The sequence below is a fragment of the Grus americana genome, chromosome 20, assembly GCF_028858705.1.
Source record: "Grus americana isolate bGruAme1 chromosome 20, bGruAme1.mat, whole genome shotgun sequence".
In the NCBI taxonomy this organism is placed as follows: domain Eukaryota; kingdom Metazoa; phylum Chordata; class Aves; order Gruiformes; family Gruidae; genus Grus; species Grus americana.
Window position 1 is genome coordinate 12,710,664 of NC_072871.1, and position 27,062 is coordinate 12,737,725.

The following is a 27,062-nucleotide window of genomic DNA, read 5'->3' on the forward strand; positions in this document are numbered from 1 at the left end:
GCGTGGTGATTTTTCCCTTAGGCTGTGCTGTTCAGAAGCTAACAAGGCTGTTCTTAGGGCAGCTTTTAAAGACCAAACTCTTTCTTACTACATCCACTTGGAAGCCCTCACACAGCCTTGGTTGCCCAAGTTAGCAAGAGGTTCAAGAAAAATTCAAGAAGCACCATGCATCTTTCTCACAGCGTGACAGTTTGTGTTCTTCAAAAGGCCCCAAAGATTGTTGGGGGATGTGCTGAATTTTCAGCACACTCAGGAAGGAGGAGAGAACTGGGAGATGGAAGTGCAAGTACTAAAGTTTTGCCAGGTGAAGACCTGTTTTTTCAATGCAACACTCACTCCCAGAACACACAGAAAAACACTGCTAGGAGCATCTGCTTTTCTAGTTAGCAACTTTGTTTGCTCTGTCAAAGCCCCCTTTTTCAAAGAGGTTAGGGAAAAAATAAAAATCAAGACAAATAAGTGAATCCAGTTATTTGATGTCAGGTCCTAGAAGGTGCATCTCAAAACACAAAGAATATTTCTGAGAAAGGCAATGCCTGTGTTAGATCAACCTGACTGACTTTTATGACAATTCATAGGCAGATCGCTGGATTGCACAAATGTATATCAGTCTTCTTTTGCTCTAAATCTGAAGATCAGCAGTTGTCCCAAACACCACTAGAGCCAAACCTCCGCAGAGCGGATCTGGATATTTTAGCAACAACCCCCACTCTTTTGAAAATGCCATTTCATTCATTCTAGTACATCCAGTCATGAAAACCACAGCCTACTTTGGGGACAAACTCAGCCAAATATCTGAGGCTTGACTTAGCCACAAGACCCTGCACTGACAGAGAGGGGGAAACCTCCCCAAAATGGAAAACAAAGATAGGCGAATCCATTCTTTCCCCAAATTTATTGAAGGAATTTTAAGGTAAAGTAATTGATTTTGCAATGCCCAATATTCAGTCCAGATACAAAGTAACACATAATTTTGTTTCCTGTCTTGAAACCCTCATAATGACCACAGACGTGGCAGGAATGTAAGCTCACGGACACATTTAGGTTCACGGTTCCAACCTTCAATCACAATCATCTGATTCCTCTGCTCTACATGTTGCGAGACAGCTGTTGTTTCACAGTTCAAAAATATCTCGCTTCACCCCGCCAAAGGGAACTATCAGCTGCTTCTGAATGCGATGAAGCTGACGAGAATAAGTGATTTTGGTAGAACTGCAACCCCTGCTGTAAGCAAGCAGGCTCTCGCTGTCGCTGACAAGCACGACTTTGATCTGCGATGGGATGATCACAGCCTGGTCAGCATGTGAATCCTGCAGAGACAGAAATAGTAACTTGCAGTTACAGGGGCTGCAGGATTTACTTCCAGACACACCACACACACCCCCAGCAAACGCTGTTGTTTGGAACATCTCCGGAGTTGCAGCATTCCCTTTTTCTTGGAGAATTTATGAAATAATACTACACTTTAGCAAACGTTTTTTCTCATGACTAGGTTTGTCCCTTCTGTCTCATAGGATCACACAAAGTCCCTTCTGAGTTCATTCTCTTCTTTAATTATTAACACCATTCCTAAATATTTCAGTGGGCGCTAACTATCTCTGCTCAGGAAAACGCAGCCTCAGCCCAAAAAAGAAGATCCAGCCCCCCAAGGCCCTTCGTTCCCGTGCCCTGCTGGGGCGGGAGTCCTTCGGGAATAGCTGCAAGGCGCGGGGTGTAACTTCCCACGGGGCTTTCACTTGGCGTGGGGCATTATGCGCGGGGCGCGGCTCCCCACGCAATCACACGGGCACAGGCTGTAACGTGGCCCGGGGCTCAGCTGTCCGAGGGGCAGCGGCTCCGCGGCTCTCGGGGCTGCTCCGGGTCGCCGTCCCGGGGCCGGGATCCCAGGCGACGGTGACATCCTCCCGTGTCCCCACTAGAGGGAGCGACAAATCCAGGCTGGGAACCGGCGGCGGGCGGGCTCCGGCCCGAGTCTCCCCAGCCTCGGGCTGCCAGGCCGGCGTGCGGCCCCCCCCGCGGTGCCCGGGGAGCTCCGAGGGCTGCATCCCGCGGGCAGGGATCTAGCAGCAGCCAGCCCCGTCCCCTGCATCTCTCCCCGGGGGCAAAAGGCCTGCACTGAGGGCGGAACAGCTCAGCTTACCTGCTGTGTGCCGGTCCCACGCATGCCACCGGTACTCAGAGAGGAGGCCAAGGCGTCAAGTACCTGCTCTGCCACATGAGAGTGGGGTTTTGCCTGGTGCTGTGGGCTGAAATCCTTCACCCGCTGCAAGGTCAAGATGTGGGGGGGACACGGAGGGAGAAGAGGTAATGGGAAATATTGGTGAGAAAGCTGGAAAGGATGGGAAAAGAGGGGGAAGCCCTGGGAGGGAAGTGAGGAAGAAGGGGATGAAAGAGCAGCAGGAAGAAAAGGAAAGGGCCCACACAGATGAAGTAAATCTATGTTGCAGAGAAGCTCCCTTTTCTATCCACATGGCCCTGTGATGGGGCACGGCAGGATGGAAACAGCCACATCAGTGATGGGGAGCCCAAGTGCCCCGTCTCAGGACACAAAGCAGAGCCAAGGTGCTGGGGCAGCCCACGGTACAGGTGGGGAAGCCAGTGCTGTCCTCTTCCCCAGCTCCAGTCCCCTTCCAGAGCTCTGGTCCCCATCAAGGGCAGGGACAAGTCTGCATGCTGGGAGAGGAATAAACCATGGATGGAGCTGTCAGGGCTCTGAGAACTTCCCCATGGCTCAGCAAAGAGCTCCAGCTCTGCCGGTGCACTGCATGGCTGGAGAGGACGCAGCCTTCTCGGAAGGAGATGGGGAGGTCAGAGGAGTCTGGGGCACTACTCCTGGTGCCAGGGGATTTACAATGGTGAAAGCAAAGCCTCGACCTCCTCATGAGAGTGTTGCAGAATGGGTTCCCAATAGGGACAGCTGCAGCGTGTGGGGGTTTGTGAGCAGAGAAGGAAGAACCAGAACAGGAGAGGAAGAGAGAAGGAGAAGGAATAGGTGCTCCAGCTGTAGCCAGGGCTGCGCTAGGCCTGGGGGGGGCAGCTCCTGCTTTGCTATTTAAAACCTGCCCCTGGAGTGCTAATGAACCTGGCTGATGAGCACCAGCCCTGGTAAACACAGCCTGCTCATCCTCATACCAAATCACCTGGTAGCTCTGCCGAGCCCCCTGGGGCCGGGGTTGTTTGTACAATGCGGTGAGGATGTGGGTGTGTGACAGCCCAACCTGGGCAGCTCTGATCTGTGTGCCCCAGGGCTGTCAGTGACCCCCAGTGCTTAGGGACCCCTTGGTGCACAGGGACCCCCAGAAGGCTGCCTGCAGCTTGCGTGCTCCACCTGGAATAGCCCAAACCCAGACCGCATCATCGCCGCAGTCTTGCAGAATGTGCTATTCTTTCCCCCCAGGTCCCATGTCTACCTGGAGGGTCTCCAAGGGACCTGTGGCTCCTCTGCTTCACCCTCACAATCCTGGGAAGAAGTGTGGCAAAGGCAAAGGCCGTGACCGAAGAAGAGGTTCAGCAGCGACAGATGGAAACCCGGTGGCTGGCAGACCCTATCATGTCCAAATGGACGTGGGGGCCAAGTGCCACGGGGTCTGCAGCAGCCTGGGGGCACCTGGTGTGTCCCAGCCCAGGGAAGGGGCAGGCAGCAGTACTGATGCTATGGTCCAGGAAGCCCAACTCACTGGCCCTGCAGCCTGGACCAGGGCTGGTTTTAGGTACAAGAAAACAGAGGACCTGGGACAAGGGTGCAATGAGGCTAATTCCAGCAGCACCGGGAGCCTCTCTTGTGCTGGCTGGAGGTGCAGGGGCCTCGGGGTCTGTCCAGGCCCCTCCACAACCCTCACACCACTTCTGCCCAGCCCCGTGGGTGGTGATGAGGTGTGGGGGCCGGCAGGAAGGCACCCCTGACCTTGCCCAGGGTGTGTGCCTCACCTCGCTGCGGAGGAGAGACAGGCGATGCCAGGGCTGGCAGGCGCTGCAGCAGGAGCACAGCCAGGGGGTTATTAATAACCTGCTGAGTCAGGGGGGGCTCTTGGGTTTCAAGATCACAAGACACAGATGCCGAGTGGCTCAGATGGATCCCCCCCATTCCTACTTTTTACATTGACAGGGACAACTGCTAAGCTGGGTGGGGGCTGCAGCCGGAGCCGGGTGCCTTCGGGCCTCACGGGGCAGCTCGTCCCATCCTGATGGTCACTGCACCCAGTGGGGACGCAGGGTGAGGACTGGAGCTGCAATGTCCCCAAAGGACAACAAGCGCCCTAAAGGAATGAAACAAGGAGGGCTGGGGCAGAGACACACAGCATTGATCAGCTACGTCAGGATGTAGTAGCTATACCAGCCCTGTTCCCCATCCGCATAATCAAATCACATCATGGGGAGAAAAATGAGTACCATGGGCTTTGCTGTCAGTCCTGCTTCCCTGCAGGCTCCTCTCTGTAACCCCCAAAAAGGCTGTGACCGGGGCTGGTGTTCCTGCTGCTACCCAAAGGGATGGAGCCAAGGACCTTGTAAGATGCAAAGAGAATTTGGAGGATTTTGCAGACACACACATCACAGTGTTTAATTGCAAGCGTTTTGCAAGGGATGAAAAGCTGCAGGGGATGGGTCAGCTTTAGCGTGAGACTGGATCAGACCTCCCAGAAAGCGTGTTGTCCTGTCCTGGCTGCCACAGGGTCACCTGCGTTTCTGCTGAAGCACTCAGCATTGTCACGCAGAGAGGCTGAGGTCTGCTCTGGGATGGCAATTCCTTACCCATCGCTATGGAAAAGTAGCCAGTGATGTGGAACAGATTACCTTTCAGATGCAGCAGCCCATGGTAGCAGCGTGCATCACCAATGTACAGTTTCTCTAGCAACTACCGTGCAAGAGCAGTTGGAGCAGCAAGAGCCATGCCCAAGTGTGAGCCTGGCCCTCAGTGGTGCTGTGAGGGCAGGGGAGGTGCAGAGACCCGTTGCATGCATGTGAGCACCCATCACTCGCTGGTCTGTGCACTGGGATCAGGACACTCATGCCTAGAGCTCTTTAGGACCACTCAGCCCACTGGTGTGGGGTTGTTCCCCTGTGGTTTTGCCTGGCCGTGCTCCTCTTTCCCCCATCCTGACCCTGGGCGTGCTGGGACACAGTTGCCTACGGGGAGGGAGAGCACCCCTGCTTTTCCTGGCAGCGTGCTCCGTCCAGGCTGGCACCCAGCACCGCCATCTATTTTTCCACCCAGAACAGGACCAAAATAAGTCTGTCTCACACCTCCTCAGCAGCTGTTACAGACATCACCCCAGCCATGCCAGTTTTCCCTGGCCCCTTTGCTGTCACAGTGCTCAAACCCCAGCATCTGCAATTGCTATTGCTGTAGCTGCCGCTTGCAGTGGCTGAAATAAGTGAAGTGCTGAAGCTCTGCTCAACTTTTGTGTCCCCGGAGAGGTCTCATTTCATTGTATCAGGCTGCCCGAACAGCCAAGCCCCGTTCATTTCAATTAGCCCGATAGCTCTCAAATACTATTTTCCTTTATGGATGTGTTAGCATCTTACTGCTTCCCACACCAAGTCCAGATTAAAGGGTGAGTGAGGACTACATGCCACGTGGTATCACACACTGACTGTTAACCCTCACTGCACCTCTTGCGAGGCTGACCCACAGCACTATATTTCCTGCAATGAGTAAACGGAGACACAGATAAAGCCATAGCGAAGGGACACAGTGAACCTCACACAGCTGGGAGCAGTCTGCAGCATTAACCCACAGATTAGCGAGAAACCCAGTCCATGCCCTTTGGTTTTAAACAAACATTTTATGTTTCAGGAGATGTATCTTTTGGCAGATAAAAGACAGAAAAGGCTGTAGTCCCACAAGTCTGCTTTTTGACTAGGTGCTCCCTCCCAGTGGGACCTCTCCTTAGGTCCATGTACCTCACTTGGATTTTAACAATCATTTACCATCACAACACATTCCAGCACTTAAATAAGCTCCTTGAGAGGGAGAGATAAGATATCAGCTTTCCGGTTCATCTTGCCAGTCTGTCTGCAGCAGATAAGCACGTTGGGCAGCAGGAAAAAGGTTATCTAGAAAAGGAAGCTGAGCAACGGTTGCTGTTATTGCAGGAGGCTTTGAAAAAAAGTAACCCCACCAGGAATCCCACAACCCATACAAGCCCTTCCCGGCGGGACATGATTGATGGTTGGAGTCCAGTTGTGCCTTCCTCCAGGGGTGGGAGGCATCTTCCCGTATGGCGGAGGGGAGAGCTGTCTAGACAGTCCTGCTCTCCTAGGGAAGTTCACGATTGGAGGTAGGTGCCCAAAAACCTGTTGCTTTCCCTTTCGCTCATCTCTCCTGCCCTGCCTCTGCTCCAAGGAGATGCAAAAGGAGGGGCTTGGTTTAGCATCCCTGCTGCCCCTTCAGCACATTTTGAATGTTTCTGGGCTGAGAAGTCTGCAAGAGGAAACTTTTCTGCCCCAAACTGGGGCACTACTGTTCTGGGTTGTGCATGAAGTCCCTGGAAATCAGCACCAATCTCCCACTGATCACCAAGGAACAAGAGTGGGAAGGAGTTTCTGACAATCCCCAGCCTTTCTTAACCCAAGTATCACCTTGCTTTTCGGGATGGGAGAGGGGAAACAAGCCACATTGGGGGGCTTTCATTTGCAACCCAGTGAAAAACATGCCTTTCCTTTGGATGACCACTTGTTTATCTCTTTATCTTCTGGCCTGCGGTTTGTTTGCTTGTTTGCAGGTGCAGAAATGATGTACGTCATCTAAAAAAAAAAAGAAAAAAAAAAAGGCAAAAAAAGAGCAGCCACTTCCAGTCAAATTCACAGACCCCCTTTCTGTTGCCTTGTGATCACCCAGAGACAAAAGACCCCACATCGTAGCAATGCTGGCTCAGGAAATGTCCCGAATTGGGGACTGCAGAACAATAACTGGAGCAAATCCTGCCAGGAAGCACTCTGAATCCGCTCAGCCTTCTTCTCTCCCCTCTGGACCTGCCAGTTCCCTCCTGCCTTCCTTCCCAAGACATCCTCACCACATCCCTCCATGTGCTCTTCTATTTTGCTGATTCCCATTAATCTGTGTTTTATATAACTCCTCGCTTGCACTGGACACAAAAGCTAAGCATTACCATGCTATTAATACACAACTTTAGGTTTAGGATTTAAAGCAAATCAAATCCCCCCCCGCCCCCAGCCAGGGAAGCAAACGATGGCAAACCAGCACTGGCAGCTCCAAGGTGCAAATCACAATGGGGAGAGGGCAGCAGCACTGGGTGCATCACAGCTCCTCGCAGTGGACCTGCACCCAGACGTCAGAGGCTGATTCCTTAAGCACTGCTGCACCAAGCGTGTTTAACTATTGCACAGCTCCTTGGCTGGAAGCAAACATCACTGAATGCCCAGAGCACTTTGGACTCTAGGCAAGCATTTCATGAACATCCATCATTATAGCTCTCAGCTTCTCTTCCCATTGCTCTTATTTTAATTAATCTTTGCAGGTCTGAGTTTCCAGTGCTGATAGTCTTGCACAAGGCTGCTGGTCCTGGGAGAAATGAGAAAGTCAGAGGGTCCCATGAGCAAGGGTGTATCGGAGGGATGGGGACCCTGCAAGGACAGGGCAGTTTCTGGGGAGGTGAAACCAGCTCCACCTGTTTGAAATTTGTTAGAAAAAGTGGGAGAGATGCCCGTGCAATGCTCAGATCCCTATCCACATCCTCCAGAGAGGCTCAGAGTAACCACACTCTAAAGGGAAGAGCATCTGCATTTCCAGTGGCCCTGAGCCCGCAGCACCGGGGCCAGCAGCATTTGCCGTGGGGCTACCAGCTGCCTAGATGTGACCCCTAGACGTGACCCTGCTCACTGGGCGCCCCGGAGCTGCCTGGGTGCTTGAACCAATTTGTCCCAACACCGCAATTAGCAGTTCATCATGGCCAAGCCGTGAGCAAAGTGGCTGTAATACTGCCCAGCCGGAGAGGCCTCCCCTGCTGAGAACCAGGGATTTTCTGGGGGAACCCCCGACCATCCAGCATCTCCCCACTGCAGCCAGGCTCGGGTGCTGCTCGCCCTCACTTGGGCTGCGAGAGGTTAACAGCTTTCAAGCGACTCCTGTGATTAACTTTTCCTAAATCTCCAATTCTTCACTGCCTTCTATTTTTATAAAAAGAAAAGGGGGGGAGGCGGTATTTGCAAGGGATTTCACTCAAATAATGAAATAAATGTGATCAGCCGAGGGACCCTTAATCCACTTTGACTCTTGTGTCCTGGGGAACGAACGCAGAGACCTTTGCTGCCTTCAAGTCCCAGCGATGCAGGAAAGGAAGGAACCCACCCTGCCCCCCCCACCTGGGGGGCAGAGCCCACAGCACCACCTTAAATCAAACACTGTATTCAGACATAGGCACATCACCCAGGGGCTCTTCGATTGACACTGGGAAAAAACACCTCTTCTGTCACCTGCTCCTACCCTGCAGCCAACGTGTCCATGCTCTATTTCAGATGGCCAAACACATGTAAATGGCATCATCTGTGTTCACGCACCTTCCATCTGCAGCATCACCTACTCCGACAGCATCCTCTGCAGCACACACGCATGCGAAGGGAGGAACTTTTCTATTTCTTTAGGCTTTGCCCAATATATTAAACTTTTAGACTGGAAATGACATGGTTAATTATCACTTTAATACAAAAACTTAACTGAAAATCATGCAGATGATTCTCCCTAACTGGGGAGAAACCTTTGAGCCCCAGAAAGGGTTTTGTGGGTGCCGGGGCCGTCCTGCATGGCTTGGTGCTGCAGGGAGTTGGTTAAACCCATGGGTCCATTCACCTCCATCAGAAACAAGTGAATAAAAGGGGTGCATTTGCCCAAGAAAACCCAGCACAGCGTGACCTAGAGCCACACCTGTGCTACCGCAGGGACACCTTGTGTAACAGCCTTCCTAATTCCCCCCAATTCCTTTAATCTGCCAACCTGGTCTCTGGGTGCCAGCCAGTGCCTGGTTTCCCTCCCCATCACCTGCCTTGTCCTGGGGGAAAGACAGGGCCCAAGTCACCCCTTCTTGGGGGACAGCAGAGAGGACGCCCCCCCCCCCCCCCCAGCAGCTCCACGGGAGGGCGGGCAGCACAGCCCTGATGCGGGAAGGGATTTGTCCCACCTTCGTTTCAGCACAGCCCCAGCCACAAACATATAGAACAGCTTGTCGGAATAAAACACCAGCTTGGGTTGGGGAGGGGGGGGACTAAACACCCCAGCCATGATTCCTACATATGCCCAAAGATATAATCCAGATTTGCTACTTGCCCTGGCACCCTTTTTTAAAAAAAATAAATTAAAATCTCTTTTTGCTGCTGGGCATAATCAGGATTAGGGTGAGGGGAGGAGGGGCCTTTCACTGCACGCAGCAGAATCACAAATGAAATCACCACCAACGATGCCTGGGACTCTCTCCGCTGCATGGACCCATGCAGAGCTGATGGCAGCAGACCCCGAACCCATGCGCTATACTTGACTCCTCTGGGGCATGTTCTTAACTCATCTGTTAGACAAAGTGAAAGTCAGAAGATGCCCAGAGCTGCCTGGCTGCAGTCAGGGCTTGCTCATTCCTTCTGGGATGGAGAGGTGTCCTGGCTGGGAAAGACCGCTCCTCCCCGAGCCTCACGCTGAGCCTTGCATGGCTCAGTTTGGGGGTCTGAAGGTTCAGAGAAAACATTCACGTTCCTGGGCAATCCTGAAGGAGCTCAAACTGTTTGGTCTTTTGCCTCCCTGCAGCCACTTGGCCATGGTGAGCATCTGCACAGAGCGGCTCTGGTGTCCTGCTCCAGCTGACCCAGGACAGCCAGGGCCAAATCTCTGTATGAGCATCAGCACGAGCTCCAGGGGAGTGAAGAATGAGGCCCAAAACTTATTGGCCTCAGCTGCTGGCTTACAAGTAACATGCACCTGCAAGACCCACTGGTGTTTCTTACAGCCACTGCTAAATGTGAGGCCAGTGGGGAGCACAACTCGGTGATGCCTCCAGCATATTACACGGGAGGCCAGGGTCCAGCAGTGCTGCGGGGGCTGAGACCCAGCCCCATCCCTCTAACAGCCTCCTAGGTGGGAGAAAACCCTCCTCTGGCGGCAGGGCTTTAGGGACAGGCACACGGCATTCACACTCTTTGCAAGCAGGAGCCGAGGGCTGGAAGGCAGATGGCATCTGAACAGATAAAAGCTCAAAGCCCAGAGAGATTGTCCTTTCCCTTGTGCTGCTGTGCACTCCTTGCCTCTGAGCCAAAACACTCAGGATGTGGCCCTGGATGTCTGTGAGTGCAGCACAGGGTGCTGAATCCCTCCCTACGCTGCCTCCCGGCTCCCCAGCACGGCCTGCAGCAGGATGGATGGGGTGGTGGTACTTGGACTGAAAGCTGAGGATGGTCCCTGCAGATTGTACCAGTGGATAAACCAGGTTGTCCTGTCACTGGTCCTCATGTGCCCCCACCCACGTGTCAGCATCCCAGGGTGGCTGGGCTGGGGGTCTCCTGCCTTCCCCCGGGGAGGTAATAGCTAACCCAGCCACAGCCTGTCCTGCTTGTTGGGTGACAGGGATGGGTAGGGACATGGGACAGGCAGCCCCACGGCAGGTACCGCCATCCCTCGCTGTTGCTATAGAGACAGAGGCTGTTTTTTGTCGCAGCGATGCTGGTTGTTTCAAGTGGTACCTTCAGCATGGCAGGCAGCAGGGAGAGGGACAAGGGATGCCGTGCGGTGCTGTGCCGCTTGCCTTGCCAGGAGGGCCGTGCACAGCCAAGACAAGGCTCTGCTGGGCCTTTCCAGGGGTGCCTGTGCCCAGATCCGCACTCACCTTGGTGGGTTCTCCCCAAACCCTCCTTGCAGTGAGCACTTGCGTGCTGGGCTCCCCTGCTCTGGGCACTGAAGCACTGTGGGGAGCGAAGGGGTGCGGGCTGCCAAGGGGGAAGGCTGCCGGAAGAAATCCTGCGTGGGAGCAAGCCCCATCCTGCCAGCCCCAGCTCACCTCGGTGCCCCTAAGCCCCACGACAGCCTGATGTAGAGAGACCAGCTGCAGAAAAACCGCGACAAGGAGCAGCCCAGAGCTAATGCTGCTGGTTTTCCACCTGAATGGGTGCCGTTCCCCTGCCAGATGGTATTTGCCTCACCGGGGTGGGATTTTTAAAAGCCACTGAAATGATATTAGTGAGGAAAGTGAATGGACTCACTGACTTCAGTTGGAGCTGGCTGCCCTCCAGCATGATGGTCTGCTGGAAACAGGCCTGGATGCCACCCCAGGGACAGCCGAGCCCTTCCTCTCCCTGCCCTCCTGCCTTGCTCTGCAACCGCATGCTGGGATGAGACCATTTCAGCTGATGTTACCCACCACGGCAGCTTGTCCAGGCCATGTTCTCCTGATTGCATCAGCAAAGTAACTCCTCCAAAACCATCCTGGATGTACCAGAAGACATTGCAAGTGCAAGGAGACCTGGACCCAGCGACATGGCTGTAGATGCCTCCAGCCTATTTGCAAAGGTCCAATAAAACCTACAGCTGCAAAGTGTGAGCTTCCCACAAAGCAATCACCATCTCCAGCTATGCATAGGTGCATACCCATGCCATCAGAGCTGCAGTAACATGCCTCCATCCTTCCACGGGGTGAGGAGAAACTCTGCCAAGCATAATAATGCCTGGAACAAAGAGAAAGCACCATAGCTCACTTCTTCACATAAGTCTTTGCAGGAGAAGGAGGTTGGCAAAGAAAATCCCTGGCAGAGGCCAGGTGCAGTAGCACATCTCTGCTCCCACCCGCGGCAGCACTCCCCGATTAAACAAGAGCAGCAGGGGAGCGGGGCAGCACCGACCACCCCCCACCCCCTGCTGCTCTGCCTGCTGCTGCACCAGCCCGCCAGCCTCTGGGGATAACTGGCAAGACCTGGAGCTCTCCCCTTTCCTGAACACACTCCGTGACAGCCCTTCCCAAGGGACCCTCACACAGCCCACCCCCAGAGCTCTGCAGGAGGCTCGATTTTAAAGGCCACAGCAGCGCTCCTTACCACGCTTCTGCTCCAGCCTCGGAGCAGGCAGCACGGGAAGTCAGCAGCTCCCAGGGCTGTGCACTGGCATCCCTGATGGAGACGTGTGCCAGGGATAGATTTTCTGTTTAGCTTCTTTTCATATTAATTATCAAAGAGCAACAAATGTTAGCAGCTTGTGACAGTCATTATCTGAATGTCTTCTTACCAGCAGCCCCTGCAGGAAGAGGCTCCCCAACATGCAGGGACAGATGAGAGCACAAGATCCAGCTGATTGCTCCCTGGCCTTGCACACCAGGTGCATTTTGCTCACTTGGGACAGACAGGAGGACACGGATGACAGGATCCCTTCATTCTGCAGGATGCATCCAGCCAGGGAAGGTGCTGAGTCTGGAAGTGTCCATCACCTGCCAAACATCCAACTCTCTTCTAAAGACAGAGAAACCACAGAGAACGGGAAGGTTCTGTGCAAAATATGGGATTTTCTTACTTGTGAGGGTTGGTCAGGTTCAGAGACACCACGCTGGGCACGGCCATCACCTGGGAAAGGTCTGCCAGGTTTCAAGGTGACTGCTTGTCAATAATGGATAGCAACGGCACCTCGTCTGGGCATCAAACTCTATATTCAGTAATCTCAGACATCAGTTAGCTCAGCCTTGCAATCAAGGATGGTCAGGAACACTCTCGTCATTTCATACAGGGTGAGGCACAGAAATGTTCAGAATTTACCTGTATGAGGTTACAGCCAAGCGAGCAGAGGCGGGGTACCGGCCGTCCTCCAGCTCACACGCATTGCTGTGTGTACCAGAAAGCAGTCAGTGCTGTAAGAGACTTACCTTGGAAATTCCCATCTACAGCATCATTTGGCATAATTATAAAGTCATGGCCATGAAGAGGTAGAAAAAGACTCTCTGCTGTGTATCTAGACCTGCTTTGCAAAATCACCAAAATCACATTGCCGATTCAATTACTCCCTACCAGGGTGAAAATGGGCAACTTGTATCTGTCCTTGACCAGACCAAAAACCCCACACGTGCTCTCATGGACCAGATTTTTGAACAGTGGATGAAAGGCCGGCTTCAGCATGTCACCTAACAGCACCCTGAGCACCCATCTAGGTCCATCCCATCCAAAGCAAACCATTTAAGTGATCGTTTGCATCCCCTCAGTCAGCAAGACTGCAGCACCTGCTCTAAGTTGAACACGTATCTCAAAGCTATGCTGAACCGGCTTTTATCCCTTCTCTCATGATAAGAACCAAACAGGGCAGGATTTTTATGATTATTTATTATCTGTGAAGTGCTGGCAGCGTCCTGACTCTGTGCAAGACACAACCGCTGGGCTTACAAAAAGAAAAAGCACTGTGGCCAAAATCATTTAGCCTCAAAAAAGTTAACGAACGTGTTCTCAGGAAGCTCTCAGGCACTGCCCATCCTGAGGACATATCAAGGTGCTGATGTGAACCACCCAAACTAGGCAGACATGTAGCTCATTTCTCTCACCTGTAAAGCATAATTAGGTTGCTGTCCAAACGCAGTTTGAGAATATGGCCAAAACACATTTACAGCCCTTGATTGCTAAAACCCAATTGCAAGAAACGTGTGGGTTTTTTCAGGTGGGGAAGCAACATTAAAAAATGCCACTACTCATGGAAGTTACAACTGCTTCCAACAAACAACATGTAGAAAATACTGGGAGGGAGACTCTTAAAGTATCTGTTAGTTTCCAGTGGAAAGGCATCAAGTCCCCATGTTCACCAGATGGATATCAACATCTGACACGTGTTGGAAGACATCCATATCAACTCCACCAGCCTGAACTGTAAGTAGCCAAAAACAAAGCCAGACAGGACATCTGTGATGTGGTGCCGTCCGATCATGACACGGGAAAAGCCCACGCAGAGGGCCCAGAGGACCAGCAGGATCCGGAGAGGGATGGCCAAGACTAGGTGGTTGAGGAAGAACTTGGAGATCATGGCTGCTCGGCTGGCGTGCCCGGCTGGAAACGCGTAGGTGTCCATGGTCAGGTAGTCCAACAAGCCAGGGCTGACGTCATACGGGCCCTTCCGCTTGGCCAGCTTCTGCAAACCAGCCACAATCATAATGTCTAGAAGCAGGGCTACAAAAGGAGAGACGAGGAGGGAAAGGTCAGAGACAGAAGCAGAGTCGAGGGCAATTTTCAAGGCAGAACATTCAAGGATTGTCGCTGTCTTTAAATAAAGGTTTGGATTCCATTCCAGCCAGGTGTCCATGGTTCAGCTGCATGCAACCCCCCTCATCCTCAGATCACCACCCTCCCAGTGGGTTAATTAACCCTCCCAGTTCACCCATGGAGAAGGCAATTACCGTTATCATCAGCTCACAGAGGAGAAACCCAAACCACAGAGGCAAGCAACCCACCCGGGGAGGAAGAGAGCAACTGGCAAAGCTAAAATTAAAACTCTTTTGGCCCTCAAACTGCCAGGCTGGGTGTCTCTGTTTCTGTTCTCCACCTCGTGCTTTAGAAACCCTGTGCAGCAAGGATGTCCCCAAGCCTGGGGTGGCTCTGTGCTGGGGTGACCAGGCTGCAGTGAGCAGTCAGAGGGAGCAGAGGTGCCCCATGGCACTTTCTGGCGGTGTTCCTTGTCCTCTCCCGCGCCCACCACCTCCCTCCTGCCCAGCCCCAGCCAGCGGGACCGCATTGCACTGGCAGATTTCACTAAGAAAAGAGCATTAAGAGACAGCGAGCCAAGGGAAAAGCCACATAATTAAGAGAAAGGGCTTCTGCCACAGGTCTCAACACCAAATCACCCTTCTCCCCTAACTGCTTTGGGAGTGAAACCCATCAACACTTGTCTTCATCATGCCCCCTCTTCATCCCACCCCCTTTGCCCCAGCCGACAGGTACTGTCATTTCTATTTCCTAGCATCAATTTTATTTTTCTTTAATCCCCTCATCTGCTTTTCCCCAGCCCTCCTAATTAGTCAGAGCGCTGATTTCAGCTCCTTGCAGCAATGACAGGGAAATATATACCGTCAGGAGCACAGCCTGCTCCCTCAGCAGGAATGCGAGGGGCCAGTTGCCTGGTTCCTGGGCCCTGATAAAGACCATTCCTTGAGAGCTGACGAGGTTTCAGGAGGATGGATGACAGTGCGGGGATGGGAAATGAGATGGCACGTCGGAGGCAGGCGGCTCCTCCTGCCTGCTCGGCACCTGGCAGGAGCTGCGAAGCGAGGAGCTGTCACGGTGGCTCTGCTCGCCCGCCTCCCGCAGCGTGCCACCTCTGCACAGCCAGCCCCCAGCATCGCTTTGGGAAGGCGTTGATACTTATCCCGGCCAAACTCTCTCCTTACGGGAGGGCTATTTTTCTTCCCCATCTGCAGGGCATCTTGCATGGGGATGGTGGACAGCAGGACCTCCCTGGACCTCCTGCCCACCAGGTCCTGCCCGAGCCACTCCTGGGCTCTCAGAGCTGTGGAGGGGAGAAGGAGCAGAGGAAAAGGGCACCAGCTCCTTGCTAGCGGGAATGGCAGCGCAGGCAGCAGTGGGACTCACACACCCCAAGAGGCAGGAGGCCGACGCACAGAAAAGGTTCATAGGTAGCAGCTGAAACGAGGCGGTGAGGGCCCAGGTGGCGGAGGGATGCAGGAGGCTGGTGACAACACTGGCCCTGTAGCAGTAGCGATGGGCTCAGGAGGACCAGGACAGCTGGGGACTCTGCTCAGAGCCCGCCCGATGGGACCGGCAGATGGGGAGAAAGCAGGGGGAGGGCTGGAGCCCGTGGCGAGGGACCCTAATGCTGTTTGAGCAGAGCAGTTCTCTGCACTTTAAGATTTGCTGATATTATTTTAAGGGGCTGTTTGAGGGGGAGAAAGGCAGAGGGGATTTTTCAAACACAGGGTGCAGAGCCCTGGAGCATCCGCTCACCACAGTTTCCTGCTAAGGCTGAATGTCGTCAGCATGGCTCGCAGCCGCCGAGGGTAACGAAGCGCTGGGGCTGGCCTGCCATTACGGGGCTCTGCTCACGCTGGGCTTCCTCAGTCACCCCCAGCCCAGCTCCTCACCCCACCAAGGTGACCCCCCCCCCCATGGCCCCAATTCAGCAAAGTGCTTCAGGAGCTGATTTGCAGAGCTCATGGGCTGCATCACCCACCAGTCCCGTCTCACCCTGGACAAGAGCTGGGCAAGAGCTGAAGCTCTGGGACGCAACCTCGGGAGCCCAGGCTTGCCCATTCATTTCAGAGAGATGATGCACCAGCGCTGCCAAGAGAAGACTCTGGCCCAAGCTGTTCCTACTGAAGTCAGCAGCTTATTGCATTGCTGAGGAGCCCACCCAGGACTCGGGAACCAGCCTGGGCACCCTGAAGGATCCCCAGTATCTCCTCCATGGTGTTCAATATACCCGCTACAGAGCATTCCCCCCCAAACCACCTGTAGATCAGTAGCACAAACATCGTGTGCTTCAGCGACACGTGGTGTCCACCATCGTCCGTCAGCATTATGCACTTACAAGATTTTTCTTCCAGTCAAAGGTGATGTCAGGGCAACTTGAGGGATGCAGGCATGTGTGCATGGAGGTGTTCAGGGCATGGAGAACAAGCCAAAGAGCTGTTTTAATAATCCTTTCATTCAGAAGATGAATAAAATGGGCCTTCAGTACTGCTAGGTTTGATTTTCGTCAAATGATGCACAGAAAGCAGAAAGACTCATTTGCCCACATTTCAAGATCTGAAGGCATGACAGCATTAAAACCGAGGGTTAATTTGCCGTTAAAAGAAAAAAAAAAAACAAAACCAAAACCAAAAATCTCTCCATCTGGTGCTTTTTCTGTCACTTCCCCCTGCACTTTCTGTTCCTTCCATGAGGCAACTTCTTTATGAAACAGCCCCAGCAGCCTGCCCTGTGCCGGCCCCCAAGGCACGGGGGGGGTCCCACCGCCCTCACTCAGCTCTGGGTCTCAGCAGACCCCCTGCAAAGCCCCGGGGAGCCGCGCTGTGCCCCTGTCCTCTCCTGCTGCTGCTGCTGCTGCCGGCGGCCAGGCGCTGCCAGAGTGAATCAGCACGAAGCACTGCTGCTGACAGCGCTGCCAACGGCCCATCCTTCAGAAACAGATACAGGCGGTGCCGTTGCTCAGCTCAGTGGCCCAGGTCCTATTCCCTTGCAATTCCTTGACCTACATACCTGCTTGGACTTCGGCTCGCTTGCTTTTTCCCCCTCTGCTGTTTCAGCTCAATGCAAACCAAATCCTCCCTCCTCAGCTAGGCACATCCATGCTGGCAATCCGCAGCTAAGGGGTTAATTTTCTGATAGGTGTCCTTGGTGGGTCCTGCACTGGGAAAGGCACCTGCTGGCTACCGAAGCAGTTGTATGCAAAGCCCCTTCACCTTGCAACCTGCCAGCGCAGCTGCAGCCACCTGCAAACCGGCATCGTCCCCTTTGGTCTGCCCTTCCCCTGTCCATAATGCAGAGACATGCAAATCCTTCAGGCCGACACGACTGAAGGCTGGAGGAAATATAGCCCTGGGAGAGAGCGCAGAAGGGACCCTGCAGCCGATTTATCAGTCTGCACGCCTGCAACGCTGCTCTCTGGAGACGGACCGGGCTGTCAGAGGTGTAGCACAGATGGCAGAGTGCCACCTGACCAAGGGGTGAGATGAGAGGAGCAAGAAATTTTCATTTTGAGCGTTTTTTCATCATGCCCTTCCCCCAGATCCAGGTAGCATTGGATTTAAAGCACAGGCAGCACTGGATGCAAAACCCAGGGAGCGCTGGATTTAAAAGAGCAAAGGAAGAATTAGCTCTTGTCCATCGCTCCTTTCATGTTTTTCTGAAAAAGATTCAGAATTTCCCCTTTAACCTGGTGTTAAGAGAAACAATCCTTCAGATTTCCACTGCAAAACCATCTGATCACAAAAAGCTCTATTAACATCTAAAACTTCCTTAAAGCGCCAACCCAAGAGCAAGTCTTGTCTGCCTGCGACAATTTTAGCGTCAGAGATCACCTTGGTATTGTAAATAGCCAACATCTGGCATCAGACGCACATTAAATGAGCTGAAAGCGAGCCCCCTGGGCAGACGTTTTATATCTATTAATAAGAAAAGGAAAACAATTATCTGCCTTGCTCCTACCACCAAATGTTAGGAGCCCATTAAGAGTGGAGGCAAGCGGAGAGGCAAGTGCTGTGCAGGCAGGGAACAAGGACGAACCTGAAGCATCGCCGCAGCAGGACCAAGCCAAACCCCAAAGCTCGTATTTAAGGGAAGCCGAAAGAGTTGGATGTTCCCTGTCACCGTAAGGTCCTGTCTGTCCCAGTGCCCGAGGTGCCATTTCTGCTGTCGTCCCTTATGGAGCGGGGGCTGAAAGAGGCTGAGCATGGGGCGAGCACCCTCAGGGGGGCATCACCTGCCCCAGGTCGGAGCCAGGCAGCATCTCCAGGGATGGAGGCAGATTCCAGCTGAGATGTTTACATAAACATGTTATCAAAACTGCTGCTGAAAAACAACCTGGGTGCAGTGCTAGGGGCAGGAGGGGGGAGGAAAAAAAGGAGAAGGCCAGAAAAGCCCTTGGCCTCGTCTGCTCCTGTAGCCGCCATTCACATGACTTCCCACACATGGGGCTGCTGCGATGAGACAAGGCAGCTCTCCGGAGCCCAGCCCGCGACATCAGAAACAGAGTCACAAGCTGGACTCAGCCTCCCAGCACCGTGGCTGAGCATGCGGGGAGAGGAAAAGGGGGAGGTAAATGCCCAGGAACGAAGAGCGAGTCCATCCTGTGAGCTCAGGACGCACCCAAAAGTGGGAGCAGACGTGCATCAATCGCCCCTCTGCTCAGCCACAGTACCGTTTTATAGCAGAGACAAGCCAGCAATAACTCATGGCCTGGGCTTCAGAGCGTGCAGCCTACTCTGACCTGGGTCCCACCGCGCTGGAGGCCACACCAACCCTGCTGAGATGCCGTGTGCGCCCCGCCACAGCTGCCGAGGCCACCTGTAGGGCCAAGCCTGGCTTTGAAGGTCCTGTAGTTCCCAGATTAGCCAACCTCACTCAGGAGTGAACCTTGGACAAATGTCACCATTCCCAGGAAACAGGTTTTTTTGCTGCATAATTAGAATTCATCATTTTTTCCATTTTTCTTTTTACTTACATGCCCCATCCTCCTGCTTCTGAACTTCCCAAATCTCCCGCAGGCATTAGGCTCCCTGACCTGGAAAATGAGCCGTTTGTGGCCTTGACTAGTTGACATTAATGAAAGATGCAGGTTTCAAAAGCATCTTCACCCTCTCTCCGGTGGAGTCAGTGGCAGCTGAAAGAGCTCCACTCCTCTGGAAGTGAACTCCTCTACTCCATTTTCTTCCCCGAATGTGGTACTATTAGGTGTAAGAGCTGACAAAAGGCACAGATTGCATGACACATTGAAGAACCAATGAATCAGACACTGCGGCATTTTGGGGGGAGGTTATTTTTTGGCTGAAAAAGCAGCAGAGTGGGGTAAGTGGCCACGGGGAGGTGAAAAAATGGTGGAAAGCAGCATTGTGCAATTAATTTAAAAAAAAAAAAAAAAAGCCCAAAACTAAAAATAGACCCACTATATCCTAGATGATTAGAAACAGCCCTGAGTACAAACACAGGCTGCCTGCAGTTCTCCCCTTGGAAATACTGTGCCTCTGGGAGCTGGGCAATTTGTATATCAGCATCAATTACTGAGCAGGGCTGCCTCACTGAGGGTCTGTGCAGCCTGGGGACAAGATGCGGGCAAGAGGGTGAGCGCAGAGAGAAGGGCTCATGCTGATGGGGAAAATGAGCTGAGCAGCTCCTAGGACAGCTCGGCTGCCTCCCAGAAGGGCTCCGACAGCTTGCAAAGCCCCTGTACGCTACGGCAGCAGTGCAGGTAACATCAGCACATCCCAGAACCACACGCTGCAAGACACCAAAGCACGACAGCACCATACGGGACAAACTGGAGGAACAAAACTGCCTTGGGCTGATGAGCAACAGCATCTCCCAGCCCACAAACGCTGGGCTCCTTGCTCGGACTCAGTGCTGGTTAGGCTTTGTGTTTACAACCCACCGCTTTCAATAAGGCAAATCGGCAAAAAAATATTGGGGCTGGTTCTGTGGTGCTCAGAGGGCCTCCAACCATGACATCTCACGGTGCGTTAGACCCAGATCAGCTAGGTCTGACAGCATCCCTGTAAAGACAGACATGGAGAGCGAGACCAGAACCGTGTTCCAGGTGAAAACACAGAGCTCTCTTCCAAGGGGAGGAAAAAGAGACAGTTCATCTGATTCCCCTCTCCCATCCTCCGCCAAGCCTGGCCTGGAGCGGGATACCCGATGGGCTGTCCCTGCCCACTGCTCTTCCCAGCAACTCACCTCACTGCCCAACGCTCCTCCACCTTCCTCTTCCCAATCATTGCTCCTGTCAAGGTATGTTAGATGCAAACACGCTCACCCATGTCTCGGGATCCTCCTTTGAGCCAGAGCCTGGCTCAGCTTTTCTGGCAGAGCTGGCTCTGCCTGAGTGAAACAGCTACTGTCCCCTTCGAGCTCCAGGCAGGGGCACGGGGAAGCGGAGTGACAGACATCAGGATGACTCATTTGCCATGTTTATTCCCCCTCTTCCCATTCAACAACCCTCGCACTTCTTTTCTCTTTCACTCTGCATTCAGGGTCTGGAACGTTTCGCCTGCTTGCTTGCGCGAGGGCTGGATTTCAGCTGACTGCAGCTTCCCCAAGGGCTGCACGCTGACGGCTGCAGGGCTCACAGCATCCTCAGTGCCAAACGGCCAGCCAGGACCTGAGCTCCTGGATGCTGACCGGTGCCAAGGGACTGATCAGACCATGAGTCTGACAGGGACCCTACGCGGGTCCCTGGAAATACCCCCCCGCCTGCTCCAGCCACAGCCAAATGGGTGCCAGCCTGTCACTGACTGTCCTTTATCCGAAGGGACACTGCAGACTCGCCAGCCTGCCCTGCGGTGATCAGTATACGCCTGCTGTAGAGGAAGTGCGCGAGGAAGGGAAGGGGGCAGGGAACCCGGGAGAGCTGGGCACTGCTTGCTGTTCAGAGATGCCTGAGCTCAATCAGCTGTGAGGGGATGAAGGGTGAGGACGGCACCCACCAAAGGCCCAGGGACTTTAACTGCTGTATCTGAGCAGGACAACAAGAGGCAGACTGGCAGCCTGATGTGAAGAAGAGGAGTATTTAATGCCAGGCTGGCCCTGTGTCTAGATGCTGGATGCAGGGAGTGGGCATCTGTGTTGTTCCCTCTGCCTGGCACCCACCACGGGTCAGTCATGTTGCGGTACTTGACATTTAAATGTTTCCAGCTCGTTGGGCAGATGTGCTGCAAACTTGCTGAGATCTCAGTGGGCACTGGCAGGGCTGGGAGTGGAGCAGGACTGGGGCTGGACCTCCTCCCTGGGACAGGTTTTACAAGGAGGGGATGGTTGAGGCAGGGCACCAGCTCCCAAGCTGCTCTCCCCTTCCCTGCCAAAACGTCATCTGCCCCATCTGGCTCAGAAAATCCCCAGCCTCACAGTGGGAAAATGAAAGGGGGATAAGATAGACACATCTGGCCCCAAAACATCTCTGGGGCTCTCGGCTTAGCAAGCTCTGCTGCATATGGACTGATCCATCTGCTGTGCAACTCCCTGGCCTCTCTGCTGGGTCTGGGCTGCCAAGCCCTGAGGCTCGACAGAACGAGCTTGTCTGCACTGCCTGAGCATTTAATCTACTCAGTGACCTTTACCAGCAACGGGCCGTACTACCTGAATTTTCACCACACGGACTCCAAAGCAAAGCATGACAATACCTGAAGCACCTCTGCGTTGTTAGAGCAGGGTCAGCAGGGTCTCGAGAGACCTGGTAAAGGCATTTCTCGCTCTCTTTCCTTCCTAATGCACCACTTTCCTGCCAATCTGATCTTGCTTGGAAGCTGCTGGGGTGTGACTGCAGAGTCCTGGCCATATGTATGTATTTATAACTATATATTTTTTAAAATAAATATATATATGGCTCAGGATAAAGTCATAGCTCTGCAGGGGACTATGCCTCAGAGTATCATGGCTTGGCTCCCGGTCAGACTAAAGCTAGGTCAGTATTCAAGGAGAAGGCTGGAGAGAGCAAGAACTGTCTTCTTGCTGGCCTTCAGGAGTGGAGAAGTGACTCCAGGCTCCCCTCCTTTCCTCCTCCTGTAGCAAGCCACCCATCCTCAGCCTGCCATGCTGCTCACAATGATACGTCCACAGCCCGCGGCGCTGCTTTACTAGAAGGTGATAAATGCTTAGTGACAGCACCAAAGAGCCAACCCGCCCCTCAGAAGTGGGATGCAGAGCCAGCTGGTGATGGATGAGGACTGCGACCCACGTCACTGAGACAGCAGCTGGACACAGGGGACGCAGCAGGCAAAGAGAAGACCAGGGCTTTCTCTCGTCCTCGTCCGAATACCTATTTTAGAAAGCCACGACCAAAGCAGAACCAGTTAATGGCTGGTGTCTCAAAACCAAGCACCAACACATATTTTATGTGCTGGGGTTAACCAAGCAGATACCCTCCGACAGCAAAGGCATGCGGCTGGACCACAGTGACCTAAACAAGGTTCACTGCATCAGGTGGAGATTTGGCTCTAAACACAATAGGTGAACTTCACCGGAGTGACCACTTTGGGTAGATGACCATATTCCATCCCCATCACAGCAAGAAGGTCCCTCGAACTGGAAAGACCATCAGTCTAACGAGATCAATCTGTTTAGCTTAATAAATAGGAGGTGAAAAAATGACTTGAGCACTATCCAAAATATTGAAAGGCAGAAGAGATGTTGGCTAAAAGAGCTATTCAGCTGAAGAGATGAGGGTATGCAGATGCAATGGAGGATAGAGGAGAATCAAACTAAAAGCAAAGCGCTTGTGAGAATACCTACCACTGCAGTAATATAGAAATGGTTCTGACAAGTTCAGCCTCACTTGTAATTGTACATCAGATTGAGTGTTTGGGTTTTTTCCCTTAACAAATTGAACAGGAATAAATTAAGGGTGTGCTACAGCCTGTATTTTGCCGTGGGTTAGATCGATGATCCAAATGTTCTTTGCTGGCTTTGCAGTCAATGAATCACTAAATTTGGATCCATATCCTCACCAGATGGGTCAGAACCAGAAACCGAGGTACTGCTTCCCCCAGGGTTTAATGGAGTTTCTGTCTGGTTCTGGAGCAGATCTGGGAATTTTAGTGAAAGTTTTATATCTGTTTTCCCCTGACTGCGAAAGGTTCAAATGATTTTCTAAGCACCTCAGTTTTCATGAAATCCTTGTGGTTGCAGAGAAAAGCTTGAACAGTCCTAAAAGTTCCAACACCGGCAGATGAATCAAATGAACTCTAAAATTGGGGGGTTTCCTGAGTTATGATTTTCTCAATTTGGCCAGGGGGTGCAGACTTTCTTCCTGACTCTTCAACAGCCGGGGTTGGCAATGCTGAGATAGTCTTCCTGAAAGCACATTCTGGCAGAGGGATTTTTACAGTGGGCACAGATATTTCTTCCATCTTTTCAGTAACAGGCTGTGAGCGTGCTTCTCTGGCTGTTTGACATTTGCTGGAAAAGATTACGATGAGGAGAATCAATAAATTCCATCACAGATGACAAACATGGAGGGAAAACATTGCTTGGGGTTGCTAATCAACATCTGCAGTTGGGATGGATGGAGCATCCCAGGGTCAGATCCCCTCACCCTAAATGCTCCCGCATGCATTGGCAAAGCTCCTGCCAACAGCTCCTCAGGCACAAGTGCCCCCCCACCTCCATCTGCAGCGGTGCTTCTGCCAGGTTCCCAGTCCCATTTCAGCAGTCTCCTGTCTCCTCGCCTTGAAAGCCTGATTGCAAATCCGAAACAAGTGCTCTATGATGGGCTGGCTCCCTGCCCAGAGACTGCATCAGAAATTCTGCTTGATGTCTCAAACTCTCAGCAAACGGGGGGAAGGGAGAAGAGCCAGGGGAGGTAGGGAAGGGGTACCGTAGATAACCCCAACTTCCCTGGTTCCCTCTTCCCAGGAGACCAGGGAAGCACCAGGAGGTTCCCCTCCCTTTGACCTGTCCCTACCCAGGAGGGCTTTACACCACATCCTGATGGATTTGAACCACAGGAAAACAGCAGCGAGAGGGACCAAGGATGCCAGATGCAGCAGTTGTGCCGTGCCCTTCCTATCTACACAGAACCACACTTCTCATGGGATCTGTCTAGGTCCACCAGCCCCACACTCCCCAGCCAGACTCCTTCTTCCATCACCAATGCAGGTATTACAGCAGCAGCTGCTTGGATATTCAGAGTTTCTGACTGCAATCTTAAATATCAAACCAAGGCCATGCTTACAGCAGAGATCTGCTCTGTGGGGTGACACAAGTCCTGCTGAGGGTCAGGGCACCTTGGTCAGTACTACTGGTCAACGTTGTCTACTGGAGGGCAAAGTGGAGCTCTTTGGAGGATGCCAGACCTACGGAGCTGTCAAGTCATGTTGTAAACTAGTCCTTTGCACAATTTAACTATTTTATTTCTTGGCAGGCGGAGAAGAGGGGTGGGAATAGTGCATCTAGGCAAGGGAACAAGACTTCAGAACCCCCCAAGTTGCCCCCAGGCAGCACATGTGAGCTCAGGAGACCTGGAGATGCAGGTAGTGGTGCAGGGCTGAGCTCTCCCAGAGACCACCTGAAACTCAAAGTTTCAACGCAACCCAGAGGCTTTGTATTTGGTCTCCGCACGTGGCAAGAGAAGGGTGAGAAAACCTTTCTTGTTTTTAAGCCAAAAGTGGCATTAGGTCTTTATGAGGATCTCAACTGCTTTGGAGTCAAAGAGGTCGGTTTTCAGGCTCCAAAACTGTCAAAGGCTCTCGGGTCAAGAGACATCTGGAAACTGCCGGTTAATGTTAGTCACCTACTATTTCATCCTCGTGCCCTTTTAAATGGAGCTTCTTTTCTCAGTGAGAGGCTGACCCAGCACACTGAGGAGCCCCTGGAAGAACTGCTGACATCGGCGGGTTCTGCATCACACCAATGCTATTCTGGCTTCTTCCCTGCGATGGCCTCCCTTCATTAGATGTCACAGCACGAGGACAGCCTCTTTCAAAGGCAAAGGGGAGAAAAGGCAGCTACCACTGTGCTTTTCAAGCCAGTTCAGCACAATCTTTGCCCTCTCTGAAGGATGAATTTGTGAAAAAAAACTCTGAGGCTAGCTTGCAGAGCCCGTATCACTTCGCGGTCAGCCCCTGCATACAGGACATCCCTTTCCTGAGGTGCCTCTGAAATAAGCTGTCCCTATGTCCCCCCAAAAGGCTCTCTGAGAGGCAGAGGCCTAAATCTAGTGTTTTCCATTTCTCTTACCAACCAAAAGCGGAAGCTCAGATCGCTGTTTTTTGGGGGAGGGTGAAACACTAGGGCGGATCACAGCTGGATGAGATAGTAATTAGTCACAAGGAAAAATATGATAACTATGTCCCATGCCAAGGGCAGAAGAGAGAGAAGAGCAAGGTCCTCAGGTAGACACAGCCAGGGTGGGTTGGGGCCAAGATCTAAGGCAAGTCATGCCTAGGGCTCAGCCTGGTCACTGGTGGGACATCAGTCCACATGGGTGGGAGGGGCTCTGCTCAACTCAGAAGGCATCTATCTCATTTAACAGGTTCCAATCTCCAGAAACAAGGACACCAACCACCACACAAGAAAGGCCTAGCAGGAGAGCCAGAGAGATCACAGCCTGTCTGCACAGCCTTTGGGTCAAATTAGTGCATGGAAATGGGGACAGCAGCAAGAAAAGTCCTCATGGGAAGGAGGATGTGAGATCAAATCACAGCAGGGAAGGAGACAGGACTCCATCACGCGGTGGCTGAGACATAGAGCCAGGATCTGCTCGAGAAGGTTGTGAGGGTATGGAAATCTTTTCTTCTCAAGGATATCCTCAGGCTCTGATCCACAGATTAAAGATTAAAATCATTATGTTTTCCCCACCTATCAAACCACCAAGACAGATGACCATAGATTAAATAAAAGCCATCGCTGCTGGTATCCACCTGCACATCACAGGCACTTCCTTAGTCTGACTGGACAACCCTTCGCCACACAGGACCAGGGACCTGCCCCTACTCCATGGGTGTCACCAGCTACCAGGATTCCTCCATTCCTCTTAGACAACTTTTTGCTACATCCATCACCCATGGTACCCAGGACCGAGATGGCCGATAAGAGCGGCATTCACCCCAAAGGTCACTCACTGCTTCCTGGCCACATCGGTGGCTGGGAGCAGTCAGAGGAGGAGTCCCAATGCTGCTGTCCCTTATGACCAGGGCTGGGCTTTCCCGGTGGGGAGGGAGGTTTGCCACTCACCTAGCAGCAGGTTCATGAGGACCTCTTGACCTGCCAGCGTGCTGCTCTTTACCAGGCAGATGAGCGTACCCGCAATCCAGGGGATCCCATGCCCTGTTATCCCCAGGAGGTTAATCATGGAGCGGGCACCACCCCAGGAGGAGGCTCTGTTAGCACAGACTCCCAGCCTCTTAGACATGCAGATATCGATGGCCAGCAAGGAGTTGAAGGCGATTCCCTTGAAGGAGGGGTTGAGCTGCATGCAGTCCTCTTCGGGCAGCTGCTGCGACTGCCTCCGCTCCTTGGGGTTGCTGTTCTGGGCACCAGCTGCCCCAGCCTGGGCGCTCTGCTTTCTGCTGGAGCTCCGGCTCTCCTGGTTCCCCTTCAAGGGTTGATTCAGGGAGAGGAACTCAGCCCTGTTGAGGACATTGTTCCTGTCTCTTGCCCTGGACCGCGGCTGGGATGCTGGCATTGCAGTCTCTCCCTAACACAACCTGCTTTGCAAATACTGGCAAGGAGAGAAATCCTTCTTCTCCCTGCAGAAAGCTTCCCCCACACCCACCCTCACGAGCTGTGAATTTGGGAAGCTACAAAGGTTCCCCTCTGTTGCAGTTGCCCCCAGCACAGTCTGCAGCTGTTAAATATAGAGTAAGGAATGCACATGGCTGTTTACTTCGTGGGCCTAGCAAGCTTGGAAGGAAAATTAATGCCAGGCTTGGCAGCCACTCCAGTGCCAGGGA

At 53.0% G+C, this 27,062-nt stretch overlaps 1 protein-coding gene across 5 annotated transcripts; it reads right to left on the reverse strand.

Moving 5' to 3' along the window:
• Positions 1-895: 895 nt before the first annotated feature.
• PLPP7 (phospholipid phosphatase 7 (inactive)) lies at positions 896-26,941 on the reverse strand. Of its 5 annotated transcripts, none has more exons than XR_008579981.1 (5): positions 26,344-26,941; positions 13,503-14,118; positions 12,209-12,795; positions 2,141-2,263; positions 896-1,310 (listed from the first exon to the last, which is right to left on the reverse strand). XR_008579981.1 is itself a non-coding variant. In XM_054848300.1 (2 exons), exons 1-2 carry the CDS (start codon positions 26,792-26,794, stop codon positions 13,754-13,756), a joined length of 816 nt encoding a protein of 271 aa, XP_054704275.1. In that variant the 5' UTR covers positions 26,795-26,941; the 3' UTR covers positions 12,811-13,753. The 5 variants fall into 5 exon arrangements, 1 of the variants encoding a protein (XP_054704275.1); XR_008579982.1 differs by lacking the exons at positions 896-1,310; positions 2,141-2,263 and adding an exon at positions 6,272-6,744 and having other exon boundaries at positions 12,209-12,407; positions 12,491-12,795; XR_008579980.1 differs by lacking the exons at positions 896-1,310; positions 2,141-2,263 and adding an exon at positions 6,272-6,744.
• Between the last annotated feature and the right edge of the window lie 121 nt (positions 26,942-27,062).

Excerpts from the sequence above, each read along its gene's own strand:
- PLPP7 (XM_054848300.1), bottom strand. The coding sequence starts at position 26,794 with ATGCCAGCATCCCAGCCGCGGTCCAGGGCAAGAGACAGGAACAATGTC. Across the intron at positions 14,119-26,343 it reads CCTCATGAACCTGCTGCTAG|CCCTGCTTCTAGACATTATG; the intron begins GTGAGTGGCAAA and ends CTCCTTTTGTAG.